At 31.9% G+C, this 26,715-nt stretch overlaps 1 protein-coding gene across 1 annotated transcript; it reads right to left on the bottom strand.

Moving 5' to 3' along the window:
* Window positions 1–852: 852 nt before the first annotated feature.
* LOC133190916 (DNA-directed RNA polymerase III subunit RPC8-like) lies at window positions 853–26,637 on the bottom strand. The gene is made up of 8 exons (XM_061326600.1): window positions 26,587–26,637; window positions 17,321–17,439; window positions 13,775–13,871; window positions 12,606–12,692; window positions 12,267–12,330; window positions 8,533–8,619; window positions 4,536–4,653; window positions 853–1,150 (listed from the first exon to the last, which is right to left on the bottom strand). The coding sequence occupies exons 2-8, from the start codon at window positions 17,429–17,431 to the stop codon at window positions 1,100–1,102; spliced, it is 615 nt and encodes a 204-aa protein (XP_061182584.1). The 5' UTR covers window positions 17,432–17,439; window positions 26,587–26,637; the 3' UTR covers window positions 853–1,099.
* Window positions 26,638–26,715: the final 78 nt, after the last annotated feature.

The following is a 26,715-nucleotide window of genomic DNA, read 5'->3' on the forward strand; positions in this document are numbered from 1 at the left end:
TGTTTTTTTGATCTTCTTGGGTGCAGAAGTTCAATCTGGTCAAGTCTGAAAGCCAATATTTTTCAATGGATTCGGTAACAAGTTTTGATGTCGTAGCATCGATCCGACAAGAAGACAAGTTTTCAGCAATTCATTAGCAGCTCGGTGACTGGTAAAAACGGTCTCACTTATCAATTCTAATCAGCATCTTTTGTCTCTTTCTCAATTTATCTACTTAAGCCCCTCATCCGGACTAAAGGAAACTATACCAGTGGTGAAAATTACTGCCCGTCTTTACACTGCTATAAGAGACGTCTTTAACAAGAAAGGGCCTCTTGGTGAAAATCATTAGGAACACCAACAAAAAAATATGTTACAGAAAACCTATAATTTTTGGCTCCTGATTTTTTGTTTCATGCCAGAAGGCAATTACATAGTCTGCTACCAATCCATGTGCTTTAATATTAATTTTTCATCATGTTTTATAAAGAAAAGATTTGGCCTAAGGACAAGATGATGAGCAGAAAGAAATAAAAATAGAAAACTTCTGAAGATAATCTTTTTCGATTTTTTCTTAAAGAAAAGGGTTTTCTCATTTTTTCAAATTACTGGATCAAAATGAACGCAGATAAATGAAATAACACATGCACTTGTATTTAACCTGGTATCTCAGTTTTTAGATTAATTAATTTCCCCCCAAATTTATTATATTATGCTGAGAAAGAGCTATTAAAAGGAATACGGTATATTTAAAGAATATTGAACAAAAAAATAATGTAAACCAGGTGAACAGATATAAACTTAAAAAGGGTCTAGAAATGAATACTGTGCATTTAGAGAATATCAAACAAATAGTTATATAACCCATGTGAATGGATATGAACTTAATTTTATTACACAATTTCAAACCAAATATGTAATTCATAAAATTTTGCAATATTAAATTGCTTGTTCATCAAGCAAAAGTTTTCAATGAACACAAAGGACCACATGTCATTGCACTGATTTTCCTTTTTTCCATGCAGTCCTTTTTTTAAACAATTTTGGTCCTTTGTAATGTCATGAGATGCACTAGATACAGAATGTACCAATAGGATGTAGTTTTCCACAGGAAGTGATGTCAGGAGTTCCACCATGATAACAGACCCAGCCCTGGCTCACTGATAGATCCCTGAGGGTAAAAATCAAAATAGAAAACTGAAGAAAAATTTCTCCATATTTCTTCTGTTGGTGTTGTATTACTTCTACTGATTTGCATCTTCAAAAAAATTTGAAAACTAACCCTGTAGTGTGGTTTTAATTAACTTTTACCAAATTCTAAATTTGCTACTTATTAAAATGTTTAATACATAATAATTGAATTTGAATATTTAAAAATTTAGATTTTTACAATATTTTTTACACATCTTGAAAAAGACATGTCAATGCAAAATTGTCATATCATGTATATTTCTACGTTATATCAAAACTGTGGCAAAGCACCATGTGACCTATAAAAGAAATTGTACTAATCAATAAATAAAAATTAGTGGCCATTACTTAATTAAAAGAATGATAAAAGCAACATAGTGTGAAAATTTAGCCATTATAAAGGGGGAAATATTTTATCACTGAAATCTCTCCTCATTCTTTTGCATACAGTACCAATATAATGAACGATGATTTACCAAATAGACAATGCTTTCTGCATTTCATTTTATGTTTGTGAATCAAAATGACTGAATAAATTCAATTTCTTAACAGATTAAGGATTTATAGATTACATCAAATAAAACACACTATACTCAAATTACAGATTTTATGAACTATATGTTTTGGTGACTGACAAATTATGTTTATAGAATTTTGCTTATGTGGACTTAAAAAAGGTTCAATAAAATGTGCTTGCTACTCAGTTAATGGTTAAGTCAAAGCTAAGTCTGGTAAGATATTCCTTAAGTGAGATGAATGATTCTATCACATACCAAGTTTTTATTTGGTATTTTCTGACAAGATTCTTGGAATGCTTTCAGTAAGATACAATTTTATTGCAATATTTTTATGAGAATCCAAAAATCAATACTGTACAACAGAGTTATGCTCTGTTTCTATACAGAACAAAAACTAATGACTCGAATAGCCTGCAAAGTAAAAATTACTGAGATGAAAGTGAAACAAGATCATACAATTTTTTACCAAATCAAGACTACCTTCACCTATATAATTTTAATTTGTGTCACTTTTTTCTGCACTAAATTATTATATGACTCATTTATAATTTGTTAACTTGTCCATGTTTTAATGGACAAGTAAACAAATTAAATGGACAAGTAAACAAGATTTTGCCACCAGTTTATGGTGGCAAAATCTTGTTTACATTTTTTACAATGTCTCATATAAAATTGATAAAAGAGGCCAAAACAAGTAGAACCAAACTTAAAAACAAATCTTGATTTAAATTTGAATGCTCAAATTTTTTTTAAATAAAAAGAGAAATAATTTTTACACTTATGCACATTTTCCCATAGTTTTTTATTCAACAATTCTAAAGAGGTAACAAACAGAAAAAAGTAATAAAATCATCAGTGTCACTAATGAGTTTAATGTGAATGTAGCATTAACAGTAGAAACTGTACTTTATTTTCTTGTTTTCTCACAATATAGTTCAATTACAGTGCTTTAAATACTGGAAGATGATACATGTTTATTGTGGTATTGTGGTATTACACATATCCAAATGTCAATAAAATTGGTGAACTTTTCTCTGATTTTTATCTGTTAGGGTGATTGGATGACACTATGTATATTAATATTGTAAAGCAGATTACTTTTGCATGTAAACAACTTTTGTGAATTCTTTGTAAACACTGGTAAAATGTTTCAGTTAATTGGCATAAACAAATAAACATAACATAGAAAAATTCAAGGTTACTACTTGGGAGAGCCAACAGAATATATATAAAAAATCACAATGTAAACAGTTTATGTAACAAAATTGTGAAAAAAAATTGAAAGAAAATAATACTTAGCTAGTCCCAAATGACATTTGAAAAGCATTATATAACCACCACCTGGGCATGATCGAAAGCAAGGTTGCCTTGATACACATAATGGTAAATACTATAAATTTTCACAGTGTCTGTATTATATGAATTTTGAGATTGAATACTTTTCGTTATCTCCATGCATGTTTCATGTAGTAGTTTGGGGTATTTGACCATGGATATCAGCCTGTGTAGTTCAGTGAAAGGAGCAACTGACTAGTGATGCAGGGGTCCTGGGTTTGAATCCAGGTCCAGCCATAAATTTTCTATTTTCCTGTTAAACATGTGATCAACTGAGGTAGTGTGGTTTACAGCTAATTAGTTTACTACTATAGTACATGGTGTTTTACACATAGTATATGGTGTTTTACAGTCTTTAGCTTACCACTATAGTAAATGGTGTTTTACATTTTGAATTTTTTTGCTTACCATTATAGTTTACAGTATATTACAGTTTGAATTTTGTTGCTTGCCACTATAGTATTCAGTGTTTTACAGTATGAATTCTTTACCTTGTCACTATAGTATATGGTGTTTTACAGTCTTTAGCTTACCACTATAGTAAATGATGTTTAACAGCTCAAATTCTTTAGCTTTCCATGATAGTGTACAATGTGTCTTTAGCCACTTTAGTATATGGTGTTTTACAGTCTTTCGCTTACCACTATAGTATATGGTATTTTACAGTTTGAATTCTTAGCTTATCACTATAGTATAATGTGTTTTACAGTCTTTAGCTTACCACTGTAGTATATGGTGTTTTACAGTTTGAATTCTTTATCTTGCCACTACAGTATAACTTGCTTTACAGTCTTTAGCTTACCACTTTAGTATATGGTATTTTACACTTTGAATTCTTAGCTTACCACTGTAGTATATGGTGTTTTACAGTTAGAATTCTGTAGCTTACCATTATAGTTAAACTGTTTACAGTATATTACAGTTTGATTTCTGTAGCTGACCACTATAGTTTACAGTATATTACAGTTTGATTTCTGTAGCTGACCACTATAGTTTACAGTATATTACAGTTTGATTTCTGTAGCTGACCACTATAGTTTACAGTATATTACAGTTTGAATTCAGTAGCTGACCACTATAGTTTACAGTATATTACAGTTTGATTTCTGTAGCTGACCACTATAGTTTACAGTATATTAAGTATGATTTCTGTAGCTGACCACTATAGTTTACAGTATATTAGAGTTTGATTTCTGTAGCTGACCATTATAGTTTACAGTATATTACAGTTTGATTTCTGTAGCTGACCATTATAGTTTACAGTATATTACAGTTTGAATTCTGTAGCTGACCACTATAATTTACAGTATATTACAGTTTGCATTCTGTAGCTGACCACTATAGTTTACAGTATATTACAGTTTGAATTCAGTACCTGACCACTATAGTTTACAGTATATTACAGTTTGATTTCTGTAGCTGACCACTATAGTTTACAGTATATTACAGTTTGAATTCAGTAGCTTACCACTATAGTTTACAGTATATTACAGTTTGATTTCTGTAGCTTACCACTATAGTATAAGGTGTTTTCTTTGTCTCTGTGTCAGTGATTTCAGATGATTGGTTTGCTGTTCCATCAGGACCTGTGGGAGTAGTGTCCACAAATATCTCATCTACTACACGGAATCTGAAAAACACATACGCATAAAAAACACTTTCCAATTCTTAAATTAGAAAACTTTCTTGTAACTGGATTGATGTTTGCACCTGGTTTTCCCCCACCCAAAATGCTCTTGCCAATTAATTTATTTATTGTAGTATGAACGGTTGTTTTTTCGAGAAACAAATGTCTTCTGGTTTTCTTTCTCTTCCAAAGCCTATTCTACTCTAAGCAAAATAAAGGTTGATTAGTAGAAACCTAAGTAATTCTTTGTTTTTCATCTTCAAAAATAAGATATTTCTATAGTAATCAAGACATAAATCTTGCACAATTAAATCATGTATGTTATCTAAAAACCTATTTTAACATCAATAAATAATTTTTTTAAGAAAGTCAAAAGAAACAAGAATGATTACGGGTATGCAAAAGATTATCCAAAAACTAACAGCCATGTTATTTTGATATTATATGATACTGTGAATGAAGGTGACACACAGGGGCTTCTTATCCATACTGCTCTCTCTCTACACTTATATATTGAGAGAGCAATATGGATAAGAAGCCCCTGTCAGTGACAAACTCGATAAGTAAAAAATAAAAATGATTTAATTTTAAATTGTGAATCATCTGCTCAGTGCTTGAAACCTGCCATAGACATCATTTATATATGGATATCTGCTGCGGAATGAGAAATTTTTGTGGGGATAACATTTTGTTCATTTTGTGATTTATAATGATTTTGTATGGGTTTATTTTTGTTGTTACATATATAACTATATAAAAATTTCATATTAAGGGATAAAATTTCATAGAGAAATGTTATCAATAAAAAAAAAAAAATTTCTGCCTTTACAGTATATGTGTGTGTGTTCTTAATACTATGTTTTTTGCTTGTAGTACTGTTAATATCTAAATATATACGTGAGGATTTATTATCACATTATTTTGCAAGAAGAATCACTCACAAAATAAAATTACTCTCCTTCATTTTTTTTATAATGCTATTTGTAAAGCTGCAAATAGACCAATAGTCAACTCACAAATTCATGCATTTTCTCATGATTTAACGTCTTTGAGTAATTTCATGATACATGTATTAGGTACTCACATAAAATAAGGAATCTACAGTATTTTAAATTTAAAAGATTGATAAGTTAAAACTATCCCTTGATTAATGATTATATCCTCAAATACATAATTCCTCCAAATCATTCCAAAATAGGTAAAGATAGGCTTTGGGACTACTGAAGGTCAAAAACATCAGTAACAGATTTTATGTAAAATCAAGTCATTGAAGCAATGCAGTTCGTAAATCAATGTTGAAATGATAATGTCTACCCCATTATCACACAATAATACAAAACTCTACTATATTTATAAATAAACTTAATTGACCTTTTAACCCCAGCCAACTCCAACTCTGCTCCTGGCAAACTTTTTTTTGGTCACCCTTTGGCCCATAATTAAATTGTCAGCTAAACAGGAAGTTGGTAAAGAGAATAAAACAGGACTCTATGTTCATAACCTTCAGCTGCATCAGGGACCATGTCAAAATGATAGCCATATTGAAGAATGGAGCCATTAGTGGGAGTTTATTACTGCTGGGGATCAATACAACTAGGTCCTTTGAGACCTAATCTCTTTCAGAACTCATTAGTTATTAGGTGAACATGATACCCCTTTTAGTATAAAAGCTAATTGGTATATACAGTAAGAAGAAAGTGTGCTAAATGCTGCTAATCTGGAGAAAATTAAAAGACATACCAATAACCCTACTGCTAAGTCTTTGATATTGTACACCCTTTTCATGTTTATTAAAAAAATGATTGAAAGAAAAGCATCCGAAGAACAATTAAATGAAATAAAACAATTCACAATCTCATTTTTGTAAACTATATGAAATTGAATCTATACTTGAGGTTGCTTTGAAATGAAGTTTCAAAGAAAATGATCTGCATTTCATCATACAGTGATAATCTCTTCACAGCTGACAGTTTATATCTAGACTACTCAGTGCATTAAGGTTCAGTAACCCTTTGTTCACTCATATACCGGATAAATGATTTTCAAAAAATAAAAAAAAATTTAAAATTTAAATGCACACATTTCAGCAAACTTTGTGGGGTAACATTTCATTACATTTGACATAAACAGCCTTTAAGTGAACCTGACAATTTTATATATAAAGCAATAAAAGTCATTTATCCTAGTGAGAGTTATCTCTCTTATCAGAGGGTCAGTATGTGAACCCTTAAAGACCCAATATTTTTACCGTACGGTTACCTGGGAAGAGGGAGTGGTCTAATTAGTACAGATATTATTTACCTGGAGTGCCCTAATACTCAAGATGCCAAAAATTCATATACACATTGCATTATACAGGAAGTCTTTATGGTGATCATTGTCAACATTACACACGTTTCTTGTCTAATTCTGAATGAAAAAGTGGTGATACCAAATAATACTTTTGCATAAAATTGATAATCTCAACATTTTCATCGATATTTTTTATTAAAAAAAATATCATGTATAAAGAAATATCCTTTTAAAAAAATTATTAAAAAAAATCTCGAGTGTAAGCTACAAAGCAATCATATCAATGATTTTTTAATTGTCAGCAAAAAATAATTACAAGGTATACTGTACGTGTAAATATTGAAAAGAAGTTTTATTTCTCTTGAGTACATTAACAATCTAGAAATTATTTCCCTGGTCGACACTGGTGCCCATGATGTTCATTTACGAATAAGGAATTTAGAGAAAAAGAGAACTATGATTTTGATATTTCTTCCACTACGTGATGAAGAATTATTTAAAATTTTTGTGATCCAAATTTCTTAAATAAAAATAAATGCCATTCAAAGATAGTGCAATTTAAAAATAAACAACAATCTATTCTACACGAAAAACAATATTTATGTAATACATGTATGTGTACTATTTGTAATTTTTTTTACGATTTATATAAAACACCTGCATTTTACAGATAAAAACTTGTGATAAAGGAATCTTCTTAGTTTTCAAACTTAATTCATGCTATCAGTGTCTTATTATCTTCTTTCAACTATTTTGATTCCATTTTGTTGATTCATTTTATTGGGGGTGGGGGTGGGGGGGTCGCTATATTGATCCCAGAAGACGGCGAATTGAGTTTCTGTGGACCCAAGCGACAAATCAAGCGGGGCACATAAAAGAGGTTGTCGCGTGGTCAGGTAATTGCTATCGAAACATCCAATCTCAGAACATCAGGCAGCACAGGTAGCTGGCCTGTCAATCAGATCAGTAGCTATTGTTTTATTTATGATTGACAGGCGGTATATTATTGATCTTGAACCAGGTAGATTTTGGGGGCGTTAACGTAAAATTGGGTGTTTAACCAAATTAAGAACTCAATATGGCTATGCTTTGCAATTAGAATGCAATTTAGCAATCATAAATAATTTTATTTAATCAAGTTTTTGCAAGAAATTGCTTTGAAAAACAATTTGCTTCACCTATTCCATTTTTATTTCATCTTTAATTCAAAAAAAAAAAAAAAAAAAAAAAAAAAAAAAAACCAAGTTTCTTTCCAACATAAAACAGATGGCTAAAAAATCCACTTATGCTAAAGATACCAGTATATTTAATTGGTAAAACCCTGTAACTACAACAAAAAGACAGACAGAAGGAAGTTTTTCAAGGATAATCTTAGCATTGTTTTGCAAAACCTACAGCATGGGCATAATTTCTGCAAATACAAGGAAAAAAAATTGAATTTATATATGCCTTATATGGAATTAAGATTTAAGAACATTTTGCATGGGTTTTATATTGTGAAATTTCTCTGTAAAAAAATGCAAATATGACCTCCACACTAACATTTCAATGCTTATAATTTTACTGGAAGAAATGTCAGAGAACTCCTACCTGATTTCTTCACCAATGTCCATAAAAAGGTCATGTTTACCATCCTCAACTTCATACTCCCAGGCCCAGAGCTGCTCCTTGTCATCACTTCATGTGGTTAAGGACTTAGGTCAGATTAAAAATAGCTGATACATACTGATACTACACTTTTGAATATAACAATTTCAAAAACAACATTAAAAAAAAATTAATAAGTAATAAAAAAATGAATTTCATGAGGCATTGAAAATACTCCTAACCTTGTACATTATTTCTGTTATTTATTTACCAGCAATCACAAAGGGAAAGGACTATCATATGATTTACCTTTAAATGATTTACTTATATATGTCAAACTAGATGATCGACCAGTAAAGACTATATCCAAAAGAGAAATAGAACTGTCTCCTTTACCTACTTCAAGGTCAGAAGTCAAGGTCAACTCTGACGGTGACACTTGGTCTAATAAACCCACTGTAAATCAATTATATTTTGAGTGACTTATTTTAGAAAAACAAAACTCAACACCATAAGTAAGACTAACTTGTCCTTGGTATTCACAAGGACTTTCTCTTTGTCTGTCTAGACAGTTTATCAAAGTTCCTGTAAGCAAGCATTCCGAGAGTATCACAAAAGCAAAATAGTGTCCCCTTAATGGCCCTTATGCTATGGGCCAGTCAATTCTGCCAAAAATCATGGAAGTGGGAAAAAATGTGAACTTAATCTGTAACTCATAAAAAGAGACTCACATACCAACAAGAGATGTTTGTGAAACACTTATGCCCCCCTCCCCCAAATCATTGGCATTTTTCTAAGTCCAAGGGGCATAACTCTGTCCGAAATTGCTCAATCACACCAAAACAAAACTTGACCTATATATTCTTAAGATAAATCTGTATACAAAATTTCATTCCAGTATGTGCAACCTCTGCAAAGAAATTGAACAGAAACTGCAAATAATTGGAATTTTTCTAAGTCCAAGGGGCATAACTCTGTCCGAAATTGCTCGATCGTACCCAAAACAGATCTTGACCTAGATATTCTTATGATAAATCTGTATACCAAATTTCATTTCAGTATGTGCAACCTCTGCAAAGAAATTGAACAGAAACTGCAAATAATTGGCATTTTTCTAAGTCCAAGGACCCAAACTCTGTCCAAAACTGCTCGATTGTACCCAAAACAGATCTTGACCTAGATATTCTTATGATAAATCTGTATACCAAATTTCATTTCAGTATGTGCAACCTCTGCAAAGAAATTGAACAGAAACTGCAAATAATTGGAATTTTTCTAAGTCCAAGGGGCATAACTCTGTCCAAAACTGCTCGATTGTACCCAAAACAGAACTTGACCTAGATATTCTTATGATAAATCTGTATACCAAATTTCATTCCAGTATGTGCAACCTCTGGAAAGAAAATGAACAGAAACTGCAAATAATTGGAATTTTTCTAAGTTGAAGGGGCATAACTCTGTCTGAAATTGCTCGATCATACCCAAAAAAGAACATGACCTAGATATTCTTATGATAAATCTGTATACCAATTCCAGTATGTGCAACCTCTGCAAAGAAAATGAACGGAAACTGCAAATAATTGGAATTTTTCTAAGTCCAAGGGGCATAACTCTGTCCGAAATTGCTCGATCGCACCCAAAACATAAATTGACCTTTATATTCTTATGATAAATCTGTATACAAAATTTCATTTCAGTATGGGCAACCTCTGCGAAGAAAATGAACGGAAACTACAAATAATTGGAATTTTTCTAAGTCCAAGGGGCATAACTCTGTCCAAAATTGCTCGATCGCACCAAAAACACAGATTAGCCTAGATATTCTTATGATAAATCTGTATACAAAATTTCATTTCATTATGGGCAACCTCTGCGAAGAAAATGAACGGAAACTGCAAATAATTGGAATTTTTCTAAGTCCAAGGAGCATAACTCTGTCTGAAATTGTCGATCGTACCCAAAACAAAACTTGACCTAGATATTCTTATGATAAATCTGTATACCACATTTCATTCCAGTATGGGCAACCTCTGCAAAGAAAATGAACAGAAACTGCAAATAATTGGAATTTTTCTAAGTCCAAGGGGCATAACTCTGTCCGAAATTGCTCGATCGCACCCAAAACATAAATTGACCTAGATATTCTTATGATAAATCTGTATACCAAATTTCATTTCAGTATGGGCAACCTCTGCGAAGAAAATGAACAGAAACTGCAAATAATTGGAATTTTTCTAAGTCCAAGGGGCATAACTCTGTCCGAAATTGCTCGATCGCACCCAAAACACAAATTAGCCTAGATATTCTTATGATAAATCTGTATACAAAATTTCATTTCAGTATGGGCAACCTCTGCGAAGAAAATGAACGGAAACTGCAAAGAATTGGAATTTTTCCAAGTCCAAGGAGCATAACTCTGTCCGAAATTGCTCGATCGTACCCAAAACAAAACTTGACCTAGATATTCTTATGATAAATCTGTATACCAAATTTCATTCCAGTATGGGCAACCTCTGCAAAGAAAATGAACGGAAACTGCAAAGAATTGGAATTTTTCCAAGTCCAAGGAGCATAACTCTGTCCGAAATTGCTCGATCGTACCCAAAACAAAACTTGACCTAGATATTCTTATGATAAATCTGTATACCAAATTTCATTCCAGTATGGACAACCTCTGCAAAGAAAATGAACGGACACTGCAAAGAATTGGAATTTTTCTAAGTCCAAGGGGTATAACTCTGTCCGAAATTGCTCGATCGTACCCAAAACAGATCTTGACCTAGATATTCTTATGATAAATCTGTATACCAAATTTCATTTCAGTATGTGCTACCTCTGTGAAGAAAATGAACGGAAACTATTGGTGGACTGACAGCCAACTGACTGACAGACAACAGCAAAGCAATATGCCCTCCCTTCTTCGAAGGGGGGCATAAAAATCAACCCAATAAATATCTAGAAAAAAGTTTTTTTTTAAACAAAAAGTTCAAAAAACCAAGTGGGACAGACAGCTACATGTAGATACATAGATGGAGAGGAAACCTATGTCCACACCAAATTCAATGGTAGGGGATTTATACATAAACATAATTTCTAATGACCAATTCAAAAATATACTCAAAAAATAAATGCTCTCTGACAGTCCAAAACTTGCTTAAAAACAGAAAAAAACTTTTGAAATGATGCTTCAATGTCACAAAAAAAACCTTGTACAATAAGAAAAGCTGCAGTTTCATTGAATGTTTCATTAATGGATATTCCTTAAATCCAAAATTATCTTAGAGATCCCGAGAAAGACAATCCAAAACTTATATTAGAAGCTAAATTTTTTCCAACACTGATTCGTAACAGGCACAGATTAAGGAGATACGAATTTCAAACATATAAATAGACTATGTTCCTATTATAGCTGTAGTTATGCTGTACCCCTATTTTTTTTTGTTGACATACAAAGTTACAAGTTGCTATGTGAATAACAACTAAACATTCCCTCTTTGAACTAATTTTCATAGCCATAATTACGTCTTATTTCATTCCTTCAGGATATCAACACGATCAACCTTCTTGTTTTCTTGCACTGAAAACCCACACTTTCCTCTCAAAATACCAGCCCGCAATAATAAAAAAATGTCAAGATGACAAATTCAACGCTACTGGATTTCCTCCCGCTATGTTTTTTTACCAGTACAAGATGAACATTCATCATGCAAACAGAATGGAAGCATTTCAAAGGATACAACCTAGACGGATGCTGCATGGCATCTGCTGGGATCAAGATGTCGTCAAAAATTCCTATTGATACTAAAACAAAGACAAAAGACTCTGTACTGTTCTCACCACAATTAACCCTAATTTCTAAAAAGTAAAACTTTCATGTTCCCACATGCATTGCACTACAATGGTATGAATTATAAATATGTTTACTGTCATTATTGCATTTGTGTAGAAATATCGCATGTAAAATTTATGGTGACAGTGCAAGAATTTGTTTTGTATAAATTTTCAGTAAAATAATTAATTCTATCATGCAAAGATACGATTAACCACGAATTTGTTTTTTTATAAAACAAAGTTACCATGAACTCCCTCTTTGCTGCAGCTTTTTGTTTTGCCAGTCAATATTTCATCCATAAATGGTCGAAAAATTACGTATCTGAAATGAACTAAATTGCATACAATATTTCAGACTTTTACAAAAATGATCCCCCTACATGACATGCCTAAACAAAGAGAGTGCTAAAATTTCAAGCATCTGCGGTTAAGAGTAGTTGCTATGACAGTCTAGTTTTTAAATGCAAAGTAACTTTTGATCCATTTAAAATAGAGATCTGATATTTGGAAATACATTTATAAGGAGTCTCCATTCTTTAAACACAATGAAGGTCAAGGACATATTTAGAAGTCAAAGGTCAAATATTGTGACATCATCTACTGATTCTTTTAATTTTTTTGCATTGAATATTTTTTTAAATCGCCAAAATATCTGAAACAGTCGGTTCAATGTCCTTCATTTTGACACATTTTAATCTGGGTTCCATTTCAATCATTCTGAATCAATCAATTTTTTGATTTTTTTGTAAAAATTGAATTATACATTTTTTCTTAAGAAAACAAAGTGTAGCATATTGCATGTGAATTTTCAATTTCTGGGCAATGTATGTTCTATCTATTTTTTCACCACATTTTACTTAAATATGCTGGTATCAATATAATTTACTGAAATTTAGTTAAATTACATATAAAGAGAGATTTTGTATCCTACAACAAAATTTCAAAGTTTAAAAAAAAATTGAATTTGAGGAAAAATTTGGCCTATCTATTGTGTACTACCTTAATGGAGATTTTACTGAAATTTTACTTTTTATTCACATAAACTTTATTAATTATTATTTTGCAACTTTTGAATGCTTTACAATTAATATGATAATTTCTGCTATTTTAGCAGTTTATAGAATGCATAACTATATATGCACATTTTTCACTGATTTAATTCATATTCAACACCTTAATTCTTGTAAAAATTGAAACTTTAATAGCAGGAAATCATGTATGATCTTTAAGGTGCACAAAATCTTAATTTACAAGAAACAAAGACTAAAAGAAAACCGAAATGATGAAAAGTGTCAAACATTTACACTCTTGAAAACAGATCAAGCCATATAACAAGGTGAGACTAACACTGTATTTGTGCAGTTTGACAAATCTAGGTTGATGGACTTGACCTAGCTGAGGCTTCATAACTCACCAACTGTGTGGGAAGCACCATCTCCTGGAAATATATAGCTGTCTTCAAGTTTTGTAATATCCCATAATGCAATGCACAGACCTACATTGTGTACAACCTACAGATAAAGAAAAAAATGAAATAACAAAAGTAATTGCCTCGGAAGCTTTCTGGAAGTGATTAGATATCCCATAAATTTTGAGCATTGTCATAAACCTGTCATTTGCATAACAAAATTGAACAGTTATTTTGGAGAATGATGTAGCTTAATTCTTTGCAAAATAATGTCAATATGTTTTGTAGAGGAACAATACGACTACTATGTACAATCAAGAAGATATTTGTACTTGATAAACCCAAACAAATTTTAAGAATCTGCTTTGAGAATAAATAAGATAAGGTACAGTTTCTATACAAATCTGACCTTGTACTTTTCTAAAACATGAAATTGTTGTGAGAAATTAAAACTATAATCATGCTTAATCTGAATTATTCAAATTCCATGCAATGAGATCATACAAATCTCCTTTGCATGTGGCCTCCTAAATGCATTTGAAAAAGTTGTGATGTCATGAACTTTTGCATTTTTCCATATTTCTTTAAAAATTTGCAGAAGTCATCAAATTTCCATGAAATTTTCTTTCAGACAACATGGTTCACATGGACCATATGCATCACCCACAAAGATTTTAAGAAATGTGATTTTTCTAAGATTTTTTACACAATATATATCCAAAAATTAAAGTGGCCAATGGTTGCGGGCATTATTTTCTTACGGAAAATAACCCCAGGAATGAGTCATTTGAGTTTTTTTTTTCTGTTTAAATTTAGACATGTATCAGAAAGGTCCTCCTTAAGTATGCCATATTCTTTCATGGTTTTATCACATTTACATATTCAAGTAATATTATTAAAGCAAATTTCAGAACACTTTTACATCACGTTTTTAGGGCATAATAAAACCAAAAGGGTACCTATTTATTTCTGTTACTTCAAATGTTGCATTAATTGGAGTATACACACATGATGTAAATGAGTTTACATTTCTTTGAAATAAAAAAGAAATCTTAAATTTTTTTTATTAAAAATGAAATATGACTTTTTGATTTTCTAATTACTTTTGATCAAAGGAGTAATTAAAATGTATACTTGTTAATGTTTGAGTTATCACATCACAATAGAAGTGTTGATGGACAGACAGGGCAATATGACTTTTAAAGAACTTTCAAATTTCATGTGGTTCCTAATAAAAAAAATGATTTTAAAGCTATCAGGTTTTGTTCTTGTAATGTAAATTGCTTTAGGTCATATCATTAGAATATGCCATTTTAGTCTCATCAGTTGGAGGGTCTCTATTATAAGAGAACAATCTTTTTTGGTAATTGCAATAGGAAAAGACAACATCTGGCATCATATCTGGGGACATGTTTTCAGGGCATAACTTGTTAATAAAGGTTTTGCCTTACCATGTTATTGGCTTTTAACAATGACTACTAAAGCAATAGAACAGCAGGATTTTTTTCTGTATCATAGTCTGCCTCAAAATCATTGTCACCACATTAAAGTTTAAGTTCCTTGTTAAAGAGAGAATTCACTGACAGGAAGCAAGCACCCATGGGTCACAAGCCTTACAGGCCTACGAGTATCATACGTAATTTTTCCAGACTGATATATAAATTAAAGAGTTCAAATTTTTGTTTTCTTCAAAGTTACCTTAATAAAATTTTGATTTTTTTAATCATCAATTAATTTACTTAGAACAAACCCCCTTTTTCATTGGAATTTAATACTTCTGCACCTGACAAAGTTCTTACAATTTCATGTAAAATTTTATGGTTATAACAAACTCTGATAAATCAAATTGATTTACACCCTGTAGAGGTTAAGAACAACTACTGTAAATTTACATTTTTATAATGAATTTTTATGACCCCCTAAAAATAAATATATAACATTTACATTTATTTTCATCTTAGTTTAAAAAAAGACAAAAGCTCTCCAAGATATATTTTGCAATTAATACTTTAATGAACTTATACAATAGTCCTAAAATTTGGAGTTTAAAATAAAATACATGTATTGTAGTTTAAATCACATACTAGTAGATCACAGCATTCAACGAAGTGTTTGAATTTTAGTTTCTCAAAGATCTTAAAACAAAATGTCAATGTATTAGAGAACAATTACAAAATAATGTATGATTTACTTGGATTTGGCAATGATTTAATAAAGGATTTCAAAAAAAATTATACAGTCATGATAATATTAAATTCAAATCGAAGCAGTATGACATAAAATAATTCAAAACACGAAGATTTGTTGGATGGTCCTGCGATATTTCCTTCGAATACCCCCCCCCCCCCCCCTTCTCTGGTTGTTTGTTAACAGTTTGTTTGTTTTTTTTTTTAAATGATGTGTACGCACATGCTTATTTGCATGTAGGCAGCTACGCGCCTGCCCATGGTAAATATTTTTAACATGAATTTGTCATAATGGTTGTAACAAATTAGGGTTATAGTGAAGTAAATCCATAGTTCCCCAGGACTTTACTTCAAACAAGTTTTACTATTCTATTTTTGTATCTGTCAAGTGGTTCTAGTACTGTACATGTAGCTTTGCTATGATTAGATTTTCGGTCAGAGTTGGGTACATTAATAGATGGTGAAAAATTCACTGGCTAGATGCTTTGATGTTTGCATCATTAGGATTGAGAACATTTATTCTCTTTTTTGAGCAGCATAATTGATCCTCACTTCATCAACCACCTCTAGCCTAAAAACCTAATTGCCAAGCTTGAAAACCTTATTGTCTAGCCTGAAAACCTTATTGTCTAGCCTGTACCTTATTGCTCCAGCCTGAATACCTTATTATCCCAGTCTAAATACTTTATCCCTCCAGTCTAAATAACTTATTGCTCTAGCCAGAATACCTTATTGCTCTAGTCTGAATACCTTATTGCTCTAGCCTGAACACCTTATTGCTCTAGGCTGAACATCTTATTGCTCTAGCTTGATTACCTTATTGCTCTAGCCTGAATACCTTATTGCTCTAGCCTGAACACCTTATTGCTCTAGCCTGAATACCTTATTGCTCTAGTCTGAATACCTTATTGCTCTAGCCTGAACACCTTATTCCTCTAGTCTGAATACATTATTGCTCTAGCCTGAATACCTTATTGCTCTAGCCTGAATACCTTATAGCTCTAGTCTGAATACCTTATTGCTCTAGCCTGAATACCTTATTGCTCTAGCCTGAACATCTTCTTGCTCTAGCCTGAATACCTTATTGCTCTAGTCTGAATACCTTATTGTTCTAGCCTTAATACCTTATTGTTCTAGCCTAAATACCTTATTGCTCTAGCCTGAATACCTTATTGCTCTAGCCTGAATACCTTATAGCTCTAGCCTGAAAACATTATTGCTCTAGGCTGAACATCTTATTGCTCTAGCCTGAATACCTTATTGCTCTAGCCTGAATACCTTATTGCTCTAGCCTGAACACCTTATTGCTCTAGCCTGAACACCTTATAGATCTAGCCTGAATACCTTATTGCTCTAGCCTGAATACCTTATTTGCCAGTTTCTTGTTGAGTGCCTCAATGACAGCATCATTAAATTTGATGTGGAATAGCCAGGGTGGAATCCTGATAGTGTCCTTCATTTCTGCCAAAACAAACATGATGATATCTGTAAAAAAGCCAGAAAATGTTCCAAGTTTAGAAATTTGAATGTAAATAATTTTCAGCCGTACTGTACACAGGTCAAAGAAACAGAAATGACTGTAACAGTCCAAAACGTAAAAGAATTGGTTGCATCATCTGCAATTTTATTTAAAATTTGTAAGTCAATCGCAAATCTATTATAAAGTCAAACCTTAATACATCAAACCTCATTATCTCGAATTCGATGGGACCGAGAAATAACTTTGAGATATCTGAGGGTTTGAAATATTGAGGGTAAAATACTTAAGAAATATGTACGTGGTTAGGACTTCCCAATCACTTCGACATATCCATGGTATTTGAGATATCCGTGTTTGAGATTCTGAAGTTCAACTGTATGGTTGGAAAAAAAACATTGCAATATCCAAGGGATTGACATGTTGAAATGGTCATTAAAATTCAGAATTAGGTCAAGGCCACAACTCTTTTTAATATACTGGTGTTTGAGATACTGAAGTTAAGCTGTAGTATTCACATATGACTAATATTCTATACAGGGTTATTTTCACCCCGTGTTATTTTCGCCCTCTCACACTTGCAAACAATTTTGCCCCATTTTAAATTCGCCCAATCACAATTCTGTTTAAGAAATTATACTGCCTTCTTTGAATTTGCCTCGTCTTAAATTTGCCCACTTATGTCTAGGGCGAAAGGAGCGAAAATAAAACAGAGGCGAAAATTTCCCTGTATACAGTACACAAAACATGAAGTCTGTAATAAGACTGTAGATAGCAGAGATTTAAACTAGAAAACTGACATAGTCATAAACCATCTATACCCAACAGCTCTACTAAAAAGTGACCTTACTCCATTATGTTTGTAGGAAAATGTACAGACATGCAATTCCTGGATTTTACAATGAAAAAAATATTTGGGTTTGTGCATAAAATTAGGGTGGGTTGGGTAACCATAAACAAACATATTTTTTTCTTAGGCCTTACAGTAAAGTACTTCTGTACAACATTTGAAAACATTAAGATGAAAACTGGATAACTGTGTCAACTAAGACATATATTATATATATATTCAGACATAATATTTATATAAGTCAGACAATAGTTAAAAGAGGAATATACAGTATAGTTAAGGTAAATATAGATGATTTTTGTGATAAAAAATAAATTCTTAATCAGGATGGGTGATTCTTTTTAGGATTTTACTATTGCACAAATGCAATATAGGTAAAAAGTATATTATTGAGGACAATTTCAGTAGCTGAGTGCCCATGGCAAAACATCTCTCCGGTGCCTTTAAATAACTATTACCTCAGTGATGGTCCTCCAGGTGCAGGAGTTTTGCATAGATTTAGCAATCCTATCATTTAAAAACTCTTTTTTCCACTACAGAAACTAGATCAACAGAATAAATCCTGTGCTTGATTCAAGAAGATCCTCACGTTGAGGTCATTGAAATAAGAATATCATTACAGTAAATCATCTCTATTGTTTACACCTTTATTGCAAATACCCAGTTATATCAAAGTCCAAGAAGTCCAGTCATTTGGATGATGAAACAAATCATTGATTCACATGAAATAGTGAAATGCTCTTGGCTATCCTTTTCTGTTTCTTATAATCGGGTTATACTGTTATCATTTACTGCTTGATGCCAAATAAGGTGAAAATCCAACTTAAATTCTTATTGATTGCAAAAAGATGGAGACATCTTACACTTAATTTGATCTATGGAATGTTAAGAGTAAATTTTTACTAATAAGAATTAAGGATTAGATAGAAATGAATACCCAAATTCTTGTCAATTCTCAGAAGGTACAGATAAACAAGCTGAATTGCCCAGCAACAAAGACACTGAGAACAGTTTTTTGCCTAATGAATCAGACGATATCAACCCTCTTAAAGCACAATCTGTATGAACCGCATTTATTGCAGACTCTCGGGCTTGAAATTGGGATGAATCACTATGATCACTGAGAAAATTATTGTCATCCTCTCTCAATACTGCATTACAGGGACCGCTGATCACTGGTTTGTATATAATGGCAGTTGAGACCGGCTTCAGTCAAGTGTCGGCCATCTCAGCTTCTCCATGCTTTATGATTACTAATCTGCCATATTCAAACAGACAATTAAAGCATCAATAATGACATAAGCCTTGAACTCAAATTCTATAAGTCCTGTAAGCTGTAGACAAATCTATATCTAAGAATTAAGTACTTACAACATCGTACATTATTAGTAAATACACAGTTAAGTTTGACAGTCAATTGCATTGGATTTTTTTTTTATCTATCCATTTATGTTTAACATACATATGGTAACCTAAGCATTATTCTTCATTTATATTTTCTGTGTTTTAATTTTTTAATAAAGTGTTCAAATGTTTTCAAATGTCAGGTATGTTCTGGGAATATAAGGAAAGATATTTTAATGTATTTTTGAATGACAATTGATTATTCATGCAGTGGTTATAATGATACTTTTAAGATATAATTAATATTGTTTGAAAGCACCTATATACATGTGGGTGGATGTATGTTGACATTTCTGAGGATATTATTGTATGGACTGATATATATCCATAAATATATAAGAAATGTGTGGGTGTTTTCCCTCAGGTAGTAGCTGACTATATTTGCACAATATAGATGCCAGCATAGAGGGCAATGACAGAATACTAGTAGAACATGAGATATGATTATTTGTCATTGTCACAAAACAGTAATGAGTTTGTCATTAGGGGAAAAAATAGAAACAGATACTAGCTGTATTAAGAAGTTTCTACAAAGTAATATTTCCTGTAGTTTTACCAATATTTTCCTCAGTACTACTTGGATCAGTACTGTCCCTCATCTCAAATGATATTGTTTCTTTAATTATAAACTTTATAAACTATAGGAAACTTCAAACACTGTTCAGCTTGTTCAAGAGGGGTAACTCTCCATGATCATTTGAGAGAGTTGTCAGAGTATATGTGTTAATGATGATATATATTGTAGGTGATTGTGGAATGAAATATTTTTACTACAATTAATGTATATGAAGAATTTAATATTATGGATATGTACATATACCCCTTCCCTCCTCCCATAATTCAGCTGCAGCAGCTGCAGATGAACAATAAGGATTCACGAGCCACTGCCCCTGACAGCATGAAACTCACAGTATCCAAGTCAAAGAAGCGAAATATAGGGTACTTATAACCTTGACCTTCACCTTGACCAAATATATTTCAATGTGACTAACCATCTTATCCAGTAGATGTAGAGAATTGACTCAGGATTTCTGATTAAAGGAATAATATACAGTGACAACTCATTTTGACTCCCTATGTTAACTAAAGGCACTGTGAATGAGCTGACTGAGCTCATAAAATAATATCCCCCACTGCAATTTTTTTTAAAGTGCCCATTCGTAATTTTTTTTTTCCAATGTGACCTTGCAATTTTTTTTTCTGTCTCTTAATGTTTAACACACATATATGCTAAGCAATTCTTATATAATACATTTATATATTACTATGTTTAATTTTTAATAAAGTGTTCAAATATTTTCAAATGTCAGGTATGTTTTTGGTATATAAGGAAAGATATTTAAATGTATTTTTGAATGATAATTTATTATTCATGTGATGGTTATAATAATACTTTTAAGATATAATTATTGTTTGAAAGCACATATTTACATGTGGGTGGATATATGTTGACATTTCTGAAGATGTTATTGTATGGTGTTATATATCTATAAATATATAAGAAATGTGTGGGTGTTTTCCCTCAGGTAGTAGCTGACTATATTTGCACAATATAGACCCCAGTATAGAGGGCAATGACAGAATACTAGTAGAACATGAGATATGATTATTTGTCATTGTCGCAAAACAGTAATGAGTTTGTCATTAGGGGAAAAAATAGAAACAGCTAGCTGATACTACATTGTACATGTAGGTGTATTAAGAAGTTCCTACAAAGCAAAATATTTCTTGTATTCAAACTATACCAATATTTTCCTCAGTCCTAATTGAATCAGTACTGTTCCTAATCTCAAATGGTATTTTTTCTTAAATTATAAACTTTATAAACTACACATGCTATATAGGAAACTTCAAACACTGTTCAGCTTGTTCAAGAGGGGTAACTCTCAATGATCATTTGAGAGAGCTGTCAGAGTATACATGTTAATGACGATGTATATTGTAGGTGATTGTGGAATGAAATATTTTTACTACAATTAATGTATATGAAGAATTTAATATTATGGTTAAGAATCCCTTCCCTCCTCCCATAGTTCAGCTGCAGCAGCTGTAGATAAACAATAAGGATTTACGAGCTCTTGTCCCTGACAGCATGAAACTGTATCCAAGTCAAAAAAAGCAAAATATAGGGTACTTATAACCTTGACCTTCACCTTGACCAAATATATTTCTATGTGACTAAACATCTTATCCAGTAGATGTAGAGGATTGACTCAGGTTTCCTGATTAAAGGAATGATATATATACAGTAACAACTCATTTTGACTCCTCAGGGGTTGAAATTTTCCTGGAAAATCCACTAGCCCAGGGGCTACTGATCAGTAAAAAATTACTAGCCCAAACCTCAAACTAAGTAGCCCAAAAAATTTTTTATGCAAAATGAGAACATAACAAGTTAAATTAAGTTTCAAATGCTGTGGTGACAGTAACAAGTTAAACTACAATGTAGTTCTCATTCAAAAGAAACCAGTCTATATAGAAAAGCAAAAGTAAACTGACGAGAATTTTTTTTCCGTTCTGCTAGTCTGATAGACTATCATTACATTTAAATTAGCTAGCCCAAGTGACCTTGAACTTGCTGGAATGACCTTGGTCATGGTCAATACACTCTCAGATCATATGCAACATTTGGGATAAGTATAAGCCTCTTATGTTCTCCACTACCAGATATAGACAAGGCAGGAATTAAAGATTTTTCTACAAGTGACTTGAACTTAATTAAATGACCTTGGTTCAAGGTTAGGACATACTCATAAGTCATAAGCAATCTATGTATGAACTCCCAATGTTTCTCCATAAAGATGTTGTACAGCTGGGTATTTACATTAAAGTCATAATTGTACTGTAATATATTAGTCCTATAATATTATGACACTCACACAATATATTAGATTCATGTTCTAACATAGAAAAATAATATTGAATGCACTTGGGTCAATCTTTGTGTAGTTAGCTAATTTTGTGAAAAATTCACACTGTTAGTGAGCTCTTGCACTATTGCAACTAACAGTTTTTACAAATTTGAAATAATTCAGACATTTGTATTGTAAATCTGTGGTGTTCTTACACATTGTTATATTTCTAGTGAATAAATCTGAGTATTGCAATACATGTACATTTCAAGAGTCATGATGCAATACACCAATACTTTGGTATTTGGTTAGCTGCAGATCTGTATCTCACTCTCTCAGGTCTGTAAAAACTGGGATGGACAACCAGGGAGTTACAATGCAGTGTATATTTATTGCACACAAAAAAGTGCGCTTTTCTCAATTTATTTCTCCATATATTCAAGCTGCTATCTCAAGTATTACTAACCATGTGTTTCTAACATATTCTATTTACTAATATTCTATTTACTAAACATTCCCCCAAACCTTTGTTAATAGCCCTCCTAGGACCATAATTTCGCTATTAATACTGGCTATTTTGGGTGGCAAGATGATTCGGTCCAACACGTTTTGTGCATCTACTGTACATGCATTTTTGTTGTGGAAGTAGTAAAAGAATATGGTAGGAACACAGGTTAGTAATATTTTGAAATATACAAAGAAATTAATCGAGAAACAGTGATCTTTTTTTTGTGCGTAATATACTCTTTTTTCTATGTCTAGCACTGTTGCTCATAATATACCGGCATGCTTAAATTAAAATTATCTGCACCTGTTTATTTCACTACATCAGCAATATATGTACATGGAATGAATTTTGACAAAAACTTTAGGAGAAGTAACTTTTGAAAGAATTTTACAAAATTTCTATTTATACACATGGCAATACTGATTTTAGAAATTAAAAAAAAAAATCAATAATTAAATTATTCATCTAAGCATAGTCTTCTTGTGTACCAAGTCTTCATGAAATCAGATTTAAACTGTAGGAGGAGTAGCATTTTGAAAGAATTACACAGATATCTCTATTTTTAGTAACCATGGCAACACCGTTTGTCATAATCAAAAACAGAGTTATGTATCCTAGTATAATTACAGTCTACTGGTGTGCCAAGTCTTATTTAAATCAGACAAAACCTGAAGGAGGAGTAGGATTTTGAAAGAACTTCATGGAAATTTCTTTTTTTAGTAACCATGGCAACACTGATTATCAAAACCAAAAACAGACACAAAGAAATTTGTATCTTAGGAATGTCTACATATATTCTAGTATTATTGAAATCAGACAAAGACTGTACAAGGAGTAGTGTTTGAAATAATATCAAAGAAATTTCTGTTTTTACTAACCATGGCAACACCCTGTATCAAAATTAGAAACTGATAAACAGAATTATGTATAAAAGTCTGGTCTTCTTGTGTAGCAAGTCTTATTGAATTGGACCAAAACTGTAGAAGGAGTACTGTTTTGAAAGAATTTCAAACCATGTCAACACTGTTTGTCAAAGTCAGAAAAAAAGAATAAACAGAATGATGTATCTTAGTATAGTCCACTGTGTACCAAGTCTTGTTGAAATTGGACCAAAAGCATCCGTTTGCGAATTTTTTTACAGACAGGCAGACAGAAGATGAACACCGTACTAATGTAAGCTCTCTGACCAGTAGAGCTATTAAGAGGCCCAATTAGGCCACAATTACACCTGTATATTCAAATGTAAAACTTTGACCCACTGTTATACTCCGCCCTAACCCCGGGGGTCATGATTTGACCAAACTTGATTCTACACTACCTGAGGATACTTCTGTATTAAGGTATTTCCACCCTCACAATTTTATGGGTTCAAAGTAGAAAAAGTGCATTTATTTTCACTGAATATTGTTTAATTTAATTAATAATTCCAAAAAATGTATAGGCTAGCTGCCATATTTTTTTAAAATGCAAGACAAAAATAAACATAAGTATATTTCAGCATTAAAAATTCGTACATTTTTTGTCAACATTATTATTAAAATTATGTCAAAACTGGTTCTGATCAAATAAATAAGTCTGATACTAAAAGTTCCAAAATATCTGTTACTTAAAAATATATTTGAATTGTGAATATCAGGGAAACTATTTTAAATCAGAAGTACAATAAAGAAAATGCCTGAATGGAGATACATGAGAAGGAGTTATTGCCCTTAGCACCACTTTTTAAAAGATTAAATAGTTAATTAATAATACATGTAAAAGGAAATATTTAATTTTTTATTTCTTAATTTTACTAAACAATTATTTTCATAACACCTATTGAAAAGCTTTCTTCCAAAAGATATATTTTAATTGGGTATGCATTTAGATTAATAACAGATTTTGCAAAAACCAGTCTGACATCACAGGAGGGTGGAAATACCTATATACTAACGGGATAAGCAACTCCTTTAGCGCCATGTTTATTTACCCAAAACGGCACACACAACACTGCAAGTTTTTCAATTACGTTTTTCCCCAGTAAAAAGCTTGTTTTCTGATTGATGAAATCTGTTCTTTCTGTGTATCGGAACGGATATTTAATAAATTTTAAAGTACATATTATAAAATAATTTAGATATTAAGTAAACAACTACCAAAATCAGCGATTTCTCGGAAAAACGGCCGATCAGGGGCACGCACTGATTTTTAAATAAATGTAATTACTTCTAAGATAAGGAGTAAAAAAAGTGCTAATAACAAATTTTGAATAATTTTTTGATAGATAAATTAAGGTTTTATTCTGAAATATTTGATAGCAAAAGAGATATATTCAATTAAAACTGACTTGCGAAATCCCGCAACTTATGAGATATCGCGAGACTTGCGAGAGTTGCCTATTCCGTTAGTATATAGGTCCCTGCTTAATATGACTGAAATAATAATGGCTTAGCTGTTCTTGAGAAGAAAGATTTTAAAGATATTTCCTATATATGTTCCTATTGTAAACTTTGACCCCCTGTTTTGGCTTTGTCCTACCCCCAGGGATTATGATATGAACAAACTTGAATCTAGGGTATGTAATGAAGCTTTCACATAAGTTTCATCTTTTCTTGCTCAGTGGTTCTTGAGAAGAAGATTTTTTTTGAAACTTAAAACTTTTATTTTCACTAAAGCCCCCACATGGGGTATGTTAGTACATTTTAAAAAAAAAAAAAGGCCACCAAATTTTCACCAATTCTTAATTATCTCCCCTTGAAAGAGGGTGCGGTCCTTCCTATGAACAAACTTAAATCCCCTTCACCCAAGAATGATCTGTGGCAAGTTCGGTTGAAATTGGCCCTATGGTTCTTGAGAAGAAGTAAAAAATCAATCTCCTATGCAGAGTTGTTGTTCGTTCCTCTCTCAGACAATAATGTATGAGCCGATGGTAGAGAGTGGTAAAAAAATGTGAAAAGTTTACAGACTACTGACGTTGGACACTCTTTGATCAGAAAAGCTTAATTATTTCTCAGGCACTTGGGGTATGGAACCCCCCCCCCTTTCCATTTATTTTTCTTTTTAAATCTGGGGTTGAGTCACCTTTTTCCTATTTTTGTATTCTAATATATAAGCTGGTGCACATCAACAAAATTTACCCTAGATGCGGGTGATTTAATCGAAATATGTACAAATCGGGGGCACATAAAAATTAAATGGAAATATGAAAAGGAAGAAGAATGTATTACGAATTTATTGATGTATGCATATTCCATGTTTTCTTATTCTTTCAATAAATAATCAGGCGAAGTTTAAGCGAGGTGAGGCAGATGATGAGAAAAGAGTTGCAAGCCTTCTCTCTTTTTATGTATTAGTCGAAAACGATATATTTAAAAACAGCTTATAGAGACAAAAGGGTTACATTATTGATAACATACAGTGCATATTAGAATACAAAAACTGGAAAAAGGTGACTCGACCCCAGATTTAAAAAGAAAAAAATGGAAAGGGGGGGGGGTCAATACCCAAAGTGCCTGTGAATTATTTTGCTATACTTATTTCAAAGAAGTATTAAATTACTTACATGTAGTTTTTTTTTTCTATGTCAAATCATATTGCTGAACTATTTCATCACAATATTGAAGTCAAACACATGGGGGTTTGGAAAAGTGAAAGTAGAGGCATTGTGTAAACCTAGTCCTCATACAAATTC

The sequence above is a fragment of the Saccostrea echinata genome, unplaced genomic scaffold (genome assembly GCF_033153115.1).
Source record: "Saccostrea echinata isolate AGI-Se365-2 ecotype Australia unplaced genomic scaffold, CSIRO_AGI_Sech_v1 ptg000022l, whole genome shotgun sequence".
NCBI lineage: Eukaryota > Metazoa > Mollusca > Bivalvia > Ostreida > Ostreidae > Saccostrea > Saccostrea echinata.